Source organism: Oncorhynchus masou, chromosome 1 (genome assembly GCF_036934945.1).
Source record: "Oncorhynchus masou masou isolate Uvic2021 chromosome 1, UVic_Omas_1.1, whole genome shotgun sequence".
Classification (NCBI taxonomy): Eukaryota; Metazoa; Chordata; class Actinopteri; order Salmoniformes; family Salmonidae; genus Oncorhynchus; species Oncorhynchus masou.
In genome coordinates, this window is record NC_088212.1 from 33,457,967 (window position 1) to 33,467,519 (window position 9,553).

The following is a 9,553-nucleotide window of genomic DNA, read 5'->3' on the forward strand; positions in this document are numbered from 1 at the left end:
CTGAAGTGGACCAAACTCTCACTGGGCTATATGGGACTGTCAACAGTGCATGTTAGTGTACTCACCATAGAACAGCAGTCTGACTCCTCTGGTCTGGCTGACACATTCAGCTCTGGAAGAGAACATCACAAACCTTAAATTGTTATTTACAATGACGGCCTACCCGGCCAAACCCTACCCCAGACGACGCTGGGCCAATTGTGCGCCGCCGTTTGGGACTCCCCAACACGGCCAATTGTGATGCAGTCTGGAATCGAACCAGGGTCTGTAGTGGCACCTCTAGCACTAAGATGCAGTGACTTAGATGCCTGCGCCATTCAGGAGCAGCGGTCTATCCCACTGTATTCTCAAAAGGAACGGTTATATTCTGTTCGGTTATTTTTCTATTCTTATCTGACTTCAACCACTGGGAGCTCCATGTACTGCTGCTGTGTAACCAGGAGGGTGCAGTGTATACCTGCAGCTCAGAGGGCATGATGACTGTCTCATAATAAACTCCTAAAATGACAGACAAAATCTACCATATACTTCTCCCCAGACTAGACAGAACTGAAAAGAGAACAGAGCAAAACAGACAATATAAGGCCAACTCAGCTCCAGAGAAAAGAACACAGCTACAGTAGAAGTGTCACATGCAGCCTGAGGGACTATTGATCGGGTACAGTTTGTCTGCTTCCTGTCACACTAATGGGGTTCTGCTTATTGGCTCATACACAGACCTACCAGTCATACACAACAACAAGCTGCATGAGTCATATACAGTAGGTCTAGTGGTCGAGTCAGCTGAGGGATGGAGGGAGCCCAAATCAGAGCATAGGAACACGCAGCTTCAAATGAAGCAATTGAGTATGTGGACAATTCAAGTTACTAATTCAAATTAAACTGTCACATGCGCCAAATACAACAAAAGTAGACCTTACCATGAAATGCTTACAAGCCCTTAACCAACAGTGCAGTTCAAGAAAGAGTAAAGAATATTTACCCAAAATGTAAAACTATAATAAAAAGTAACAATAAAGAGCATACATACAGGGGGGGTACCGGTACTGAGTCAATGTGCGGGGGTACAGGTTAGGCAAGGTAATTTGTTCATGTACAGTTGAAGTCAGAAGTTTACATACACTTAGGTTGGAGTCATTAAAACTCGTTTTTCAAACGCTCCACAAATTTCTTGTTAACAAACTATAGTTTTGGCAAGGACATCTTTGTGCAGGACACAAGAAATGTTTCCAACAATTGTTTATGGAGATCATTTCAATTATAATTCACTGTATTACAATTCCAGTGGGTCAGAAGTTTAAATACACTAAGTTGACTGCTTTTAAACAGCTTGGAAAATTTCAGAAAATAATGTCATGGCTTTAGAAGCTTCTGATATTGGAGGTGTACCTGTGGTGTATTTCAAGGCCTACCTTCAAACTCTGTGTGACATGGGAAAATCAAAAGAAGATCAGCAAAAACCTCAATTCTTTTTTTGTAGACCTCCACAAGTCTGGTTCATCCTTGGGAGCAATTTCAAAATGCCTGAAGGTACCACGTTCATCTGTACAAACAATAGTATGCAAGTATAGACAAAACCGCCATAAAAAAGCCAGTCTACGGTTTGCAACTGCACATGGAGACAACGATTGTATTTTTTGGAGAAATGTCCTGTGGTCTGATGAAACGAAAATAGAACGGTTTGACCATAATGACCATTGTTATGTTTGGAGGAAAAAGGGAGGCTTGCAAGCCAAAGAACACCATCCCAACCGTAAAGCACGGGGGGTGGCAGCATCATGTTGTGGGGGTGCTTTGCTGCAGGAGGGACTGGTGCACTTCACAAAATAAATGACATCATGAGGAAAAATGAAGTGGATATATTGAAGCAACATCAAGACATCAGTCACGAAGTCAAAGCATGGTCGCAAATGGGTCTTCCAAATGGACAATGACCCCAAGCATACTTCCAAAGTTGTGGCAAAATGGCTTAAGGACAACAAAGTCAAGGTATTGGAGTGGCCATCAATGCCCTGACCTCAATCCTATAGAACATGTGTGGGCAGAACTGAAAAAGTGTGTGCGAGCAAGGAGGCCTACAAACCTGACTCAGTTACACCAGCTCTGTCAGGAGGAATGGAGCAAAGTTCACCCAACGTATTGTGGGAAGCTTGTGGAAGGCTACCCAAAACATTCAACCCAAGTTAAATTTAAAAGGCAACGCTACCAAATACTAATTGAGTGCATGTAAACTTCTGACCCACTGGGAATGTGATGAAATAAATCATTCTCTACTATTATTCTGATTTTTCACATTCTTAAAATAAAGTGGTGATCCTAATTGACAGGGAATTATTACTAGGATTAAATGTCAGGAATTGTGAAAAACTGAGTTTAAATGTATTTGGCTAAGGTGCATGTAAACTTCCGACTTCAACTGTAGGTAGGGGTGAAGTGACTATGCCGTCAGGATGCTCTCGATGGTGCAGCTGTAGAACCTTTGAGGATCTGGGGACCCATGTCAAATCATTTCAGTCTCCTGAGGGGGGCAAGGGTGTTGTCGTGCCCTCTTCAAGACGATCTTGGTGTGTCTGAACCATGATAGTGTCCATATCACCAACGAACTAAGGAACTTGAAACTCTCGGCCCGCTCCAGTACTACCCCGTCAAAGTTAATGGGGACCTGTTCGGCCTGCCTTTTCCTATAGTCCACGATCAGCTCCTTTGTCTTGCTCACATTGAGGGAGAGGTTGTTGTCCTGGCAGTGTGGTGACAACTATGACCTTCCCTGTGATATTAATTTACCAACACATGGGTTCACACACAATGATGTTGGGTGTGTCTGATCCCCTTATTCTTCACTCACCGTTGTGGTCTCCATCTGCTCCGAGTCCTGTTGTGCTGGCTAGCTTCTCCTCATCTGTAGCATGACCTTTGCGATGGTCGTTGTCCTACAGACAGGGAGGGAGGGACAAACGGTCAGAGACATTTTCAGCCGTCTAATTGGACAGGCTCCCTTCTCGCCCGGTTGCCGTGCCAGAGCAGGCCTGACATGTGCCTAGGGCTGAGGTAAAGTAAATTAGAGGACAGGGCTCTCAGAGAGAAATGTGTACAGAGACCACAGTCATGGTCAGGTACACAGAGGAAAGGTACCAGCGTGAGAAACACTACACTAACACGCATACAGACACACACAAAATGTAACAATGACCAAGAACAGCAATACACACACTTATCTGGCGTATTTAAAATCATTCTTTAAAAAAAATAAAAAGGGAAATAAAGTTTGCTGTCTTTATGAGTAAAGGTGTGAAGAGGAGTACAGAATTTCCTGTTTGAGAAGCTGGTAAAAACATGAACCATTACCTCTCCACTGGTGTTCTGCAACAGAGTCTGGTTGTCCAGCTTCTTCACTTTACAGGAGTTCCTGAAGACAAAGAGCACGGAGGTCAGACCTACCCTTATGAAGACCCTAACCAGATCATCACTGACCATGTGTGTCTGGGACAGCAGCCAGACCCAAAAGTAGCAGAGTCCTATTGTCACGTGTGCTCCATCTCTAGGTCACCAGGCTGCTCCTTATGGCCCACACCAGTCACCATCGTTAAGCACACCTGCGCGTCATCAGACTCACCTGGACTCCATCACTTCCCTGATTACCTTCCCTATATATGTCACTCCCTTTGGTTCCTTCCCCAGGTGTTATTGTGTCTGTGTCATGTCTGTGCGTTGGTTGTGGTTCTTGGGTTTGTATGTAGTTGTGTTTGTTCATTAAAACACTCACTCCCTGAACTTGCTCCCCAGCGCACATCGTTACACTTAGGATATTAGGTGAAACTGAAACGATGTTGCTTTTCCTGAGTATATAGAGAGTACAGTAGGAAGAATGGAGAGAAAGTAGAGGAGAAAGCAGACTATAATCAGACCACATTCTGTGCTTTCTCTGTTGAGTTGCTTTGTACATATGTGCTGCTAAATTACTAAATTAAAGCAGAGAGCAGATTAATGAAACAGGCTGTTGCCTCACCAGACTACTACACAGAAAATGATTACGCTTGAACAGAGAGTATTGTTAAGTTTCTGTAGACTAGAGTATTTTGAGGTTCTCCCTCTCTCTGAGGTGAGGTAGTGATAATGTAACAGGCTCTGAGATCGACTAGCCCTGCCTGAGAGAATCTGATGACCAAACGGTTATGGTTAAATCTATCTCCATGCGTCAACCTGACACCGCACTAAAGAAGTCTAGCCAGGGCTGCTCTGACTGCATTGAGTTGTGGTGTAGGAGAACATGTATGGAGGGCAGGGAGAGGGGAGACACAGAGGCAGGGGATGTGGTCAAGGTTTAGTGGCGGGCCAACAGAGACAGTACAGTATTCTAGACTTACAGCATCATGCATAGTAAACAGACCTGGTCAGCAGTCCTGATGCCACACAGAAACAGACTCCGAGACAGGTGAAGGACAGAGAGACAGTGGAGTGTGGGGGAGACATGAGAGGAGGGGGGATGATTGGATGAGGAAGGGAGAGATAAGATCATGTGATTGTATGCTAAATGGTCAGGCATGTGTAAGATAAGATGTCTTATGTGAGTGTTACTCACGTGATGTCCATGCTCATCCTAGGTGACTGTCTGTCCAGTTCAGGGGTCAGGCTGTTGGGGTCAGAGTTCATGTTGCCGTTGGGGTCATAGGTGATAGGAGAAATGTCATCAACCTCTGCGGGGTCAGGGAAGTTGTGGACAGGGAGCGAGGCAGGGCGTAGGGCGCGGGCCTGGGGCAGAGGGGACGGGGAGAGACCATCTCCTCCAGGTCTTGAGCTCAACCTCAGGTTCAGGTTCTGGTGTAAACCTGCTCCACTCAGAGAAGGGGAGGAGCTATTGAGGTTATTTAGGGCATCTTGGACTTCCTGTAGGGACGTGGGATAAACATCCTGATTGGAGTTTCTGTCCAGGACAAGGCGGGGCGTCAGCTGTCCCACATCTCTGGTGAGGACTGAAGAGAGGTGGAGTTAGTATCACGCTGGAGAGAAGCAAGACAACAACCTTTCTTTAAAAGTGACACCAATAATGATGCTATGTCAACAACAACAAAAACAACAGCAGACATTTTAGCAGCAAATACATCTTGGATTTATCTTTGTATGGTTTTCTTGTTTCAGATAATACACTACAGGAAATGCACATCTCTCTTTTCACTCGCTCTCTCTTCACCACTCTCTCTATAGCTCTTTAGGATATTCTCTCTGTGGGAGCTCAGTTCCCAGTGCATCCGGATGAAAAACATCTCTGGAATCAGACAGAGTATCGTAACTCTAAGTCCTATAGCGGCTCAAAACACAGGGAACACTTAAAGCACTGCAGATCAGCCTCAGTCCGTGCCTAGTTAAAAGCATGACTAGCTGAGCTGCAGCTTGTGGACCGAGCTATGTTTCAATGGCCTCTTACTTCCTGTTAGAACAATCAGAATGGCTCCTAACTTCCTGCTAGAATGCTAAGAATGATCCCTTACAATGGTCCCTGCGTCAACAAAAACCTTGTCAACAGCAAACACACACACACACACACACACACACACACACACACACACACACACACACACACACACACACACACACACACAATGGTCCTTTACCTAAGAGCACAGTAATGCTTTGAGTGTATGTTTAGCTCAGGATCTTGTTGTGTTTACAACAGCTGACGGCGATGCTCTTAACATGCTTCTGTTCTCTGGGGTCTGGGGCTGCTCAATTCAGTCTGGGCTGACACTGCTGAGAGAGTACAGGCTCTAGCCCAGTGTGTGTGTTTAAGTCAGGGTTGCTGACTCATGCTGCTGTACAGTGAGCTCTCTGTTATAGAGAAATCCAGCACAAAGCCCAGGAACGCAGAACAATGTAACTACACTGCAATGCACACACACACACACACACACACACACACACACACACACACACACACACACACACACACACACACACACACACACACACACACACACACACACACACACACACACACACACACACACACACACACACACACACACACACACGTGATATTGCTCAATGCTCTCTCTTTTTCTAGGGTGTGTCAGATCTGTTGTGTTGTGTTCAGCACTTTTAACATCCATGATCGATTGCACAGTCTGTTTTGTTGATAGGTTGTTATCGAAAATCACTGGGTAATTTGGTTGTTCTATTTCTGTTGTATGTGAGATGCTACCACAGATTATCAATTACATTGACCAGATACTCTAATGGCCACTCTAACAATGAAAATTTCTTAAAAAATGGAAGCCAGTCAGGAGGCAGGATCAGTGGGACCATTCTAGCCCATGAGAAGGCAGATACGTGTGTGAACAACAGGCAAAATGTTTTCCACTAGTTGCCATAGCATCAAAGTCAAAATTGGCTATATCATAAACATTAGGAAAAACAAATTAGCGTTTTTTGTTTTAAATTAAGGTTAGGGTTAGGCGTAAGGTTAGCAGTGTGGTTCAATTTAGGTTCAAAATCACATTTACGAAAAGTAAATAGGTGGGGTTTATGACTTTGTGGCTGTGGTAACTAGTGACAAAGAGGCACAACTCCGATATAAAATGTTTTTTTTCTCAAAATTGCCGGGATATCACTTGTTCTACTTATATCAGTACACTCATAACAGCCTAAGCATTGCGAAACTTCTATTAGATCAAATAAACCAATTAAATGTTCAACAATCTCTTTTTGTTAGCCAGAAGCACACCACCCTGCATCCCACTGCTGGCTTGCTTCTGAAGCTAAGCAGGATTGATCCTGGTTGGTCCTTGGATGGGAGACCAGATGGTGTTGGAGGGCCAATAGGAGGCACCCTTTCCTCTGGTCTATAAAAAAAATATCCCAATTCCCTACGGCAGTGATTGGGGCCATTGCCTCGTGTAGGGTGCTGGCTATTGGCTAGAATGTTAAATGGGTGTCCTGACTCTGTGGTCACAAAAGATCCCATGGCACTTATTGTAAGAGTAGGGGTGTTGACCCTGGTGTCTGGGGCAATTTCACAATCTGATCATCATTGCCACCTGATCATCACCAGTTTACAATGGGCTCATTCATCTCCTTGTAACTATTCCCCAGGTTGTTGCTATAAATGAGAACGTGTTCTCTGTCAACTTACCTGGTAAAATAAGGGTAAAATAAAAAAATTGTTCTCCATACAAAAACTTTTCGCTTAGTGAGTGGAAAAAAAGGAAAAATGCCACCTCCTGGAGACGACAGATCCTGGGCCTTGTTATCCCTCTCGCTTTGCCTCTTCCTCTTCCTTAAAAGTAACATTTGGCGAACGAGGATGGCTGAAAGTATTTCTACAATATCCCTACCTCCACCGGAGCAGTGGCCTCACAATGGAGAACCAACAATCCCATGGGACAGATGGAAGTCGTTGTTTGTGACGTACATGCTAGCTATCGGACTGGATGTGGTTAGCCCTAAGAGGAAAAGAGCCATTTCCCTCCACTGTCTCGGTGCCGGGGGCTTGCGCCTCTTCCAAACGCTCAGGGAAGCACACACATATGATGCAGCTGTTGAACGTTTGGATGGACATTTTGCAAAGAAACAGAGTGTGCTTCTGAAGAGGCTGCATTTTCGACAGCGAGCAGGTGAGTCAGTGACACAGTACATTGCTGATCTTGAAGAGCGAGAGCAGTCATGTCAGTTTGGATATCTTCGAGATTAAATTATCAGGGACCAGTTAATTGAGAAAACCTCATGTTCACTTGTTGTGCGGGAGAGGCTTCTTCTACAGCAAAAGCTGTAGCCATAGCTTCCCAAGTGGAATCAGCAGCTCACTGTGCAACTACGATCTGTGAGGCACAAACACATGCTTCCAGTGCTTTTCAAGCTGTGCAGTAAGCAAGCCCCGCAGACACACCCTTTCCTGTCACTCGCCTGGTTTGATCAAACCCAGCTGGATCACACCCCACAGCCACACCCCCTCCTGTCACTTGCACTGTTGGCTCAAACCCGACTGGGTTTTCCACTTGTACTGTACAGCTGGGTGACTCCTGCGTTCTCTCGTGTTAGACACAGGAGAAAAAGTGTCGCTCCTCAGCATGGCCACCTATGAGCAGCTCATGCCTCACCTGCCCCTCCAGCTGCCCAGCTTTAGCCTGTACGGATATGGGCGCTCAGTGATTGATGTCATCGGCTTTATACACTCACAGGTGCAGTATGGCAACAAGGCCTTCACTCAGTACCCCTTCTAACATCACATGGCAGTGCACTAATACCTTAGATCTGGACCTGTTCACCAGCCTGGGGTCCTCTCTGTTGAACTCGGCCCTATGGTGACTCCAGTCATTCAGCCTCTACGCCAGGAGGTCACTAAGGATCTACACAAGCAGCTGGAGGATGGATTCATCTAGCCGGTGGATGCCTTCCCACAACACAGTTGTTTCAAACTGTGCACTGACCACCAGGCCACACAGCCTTGCCTCCGGGTCGGGACACAAGCTCCTCCGCATGTGCCGCTGGTCAGACCAATTCCAGCTGTTTAACTTTAATCTGCAGTTCACGCCGGGCAGGGACAATGTGTTGGCCGACCTCCTTTCGCGCTCAGTTCCTCCAGACTCCACCTGTTTCCAAATTGACCTCATCCAGCTCCTACACTTACCTCTCCAAGACACAGTGTCGCACAAGGAGCTGACCCAAGAATCAACCAACGACCCCTTCTTCGTGACCTTGTGGGAATATGTAGCCAATGGCTGGCTGACACAGCAACCATCTGAACCAACAATATGCCAGGTTCAAACATGAGCTGTCATGCTGGAATAACAAGTCTGGCCTGTGGAAACAGCACCAGCATACCAAGCAGCCTCAGAGGACGTGTTGGCCATGGCTCATGAGGGCCACCTTGCTGAAGCAGTGCTGCTGGGACCTGGTGTGGTGGCCTGGCATCGGTCATGATATTGAAAGTCTAGTATGTGACTGTGCTCCATGTCTTCTCTGTGGAAAGAACCACTGGCCTGGACCTCCCGTCCATGACAACATATTCAACTGGACATCTGCAGTGAACACATCACCAACACTTCCTAGTGGTTGAGTATGGCCTACATTCAAAATGGCCAGAGGTCACACCCATGAGTTCTGTCACATCAGGGGCCATCATAAACTTCCTGGATATGCTCTTTGCTCGCTGGAGACTGCCTGCAATTCTGACCATGGACAATGATCCTTGGCTGGTCTCGGCTGAGTTCAGCTCTTACGTCCAAAGCAAGGGGATCAAGCACATCCGAACAACCTACCCACCACCCCCGGGTCAACAGGACGGGTGGAAAGGTTCAATCAGAGCTCACCTAGCTTAGGATTGCTCCTTCACTGACTCCTTGTTGCAAACTCTGCTGCACTACAGAGCTGCTCACCACTCCACCACCAGTCTCTCCTGCCAAGCTGATGCTAGGATGTGAACTAGAGCTGCCCTTACACAGGCTCCGTCCCTGCATAGCCAACAGCTTAAAAGTCAGGAGCGCTACAAAAAAAGAAAGAGAGCACGGCTTCTTGGAATCCAAGTGAGGGATTGGGTCAGGGTGCAACGACCACAGCGCGC

General features: G+C 46.3%; 1 protein-coding gene across 2 annotated transcripts in view; it reads right to left on the reverse strand.

Moving 5' to 3' along the window:
• The window catches only part of LOC135542486 (transforming acidic coiled-coil-containing protein 1-like), a 30,540-nt gene that overhangs the window by 3,858 nt on the left and 17,129 nt on the right, over positions 1-9,553 (reverse strand). For both annotated transcript variants that reach the window (XM_064969487.1, XM_064969478.1), the window contains exons 3-6: positions 4,580-4,970; positions 3,346-3,406; positions 2,846-2,930; positions 66-112 (exon numbers count right to left, since the gene is read on the reverse strand). In XM_064969487.1, the coding sequence (XP_064825559.1) occupies positions 66-112; positions 2,846-2,930; positions 3,346-3,406; positions 4,580-4,970 (584 nt within the window). The remainder of the gene's footprint in view (positions 1-65; positions 113-2,845; positions 2,931-3,345; positions 3,407-4,579; positions 4,971-9,553) is intronic.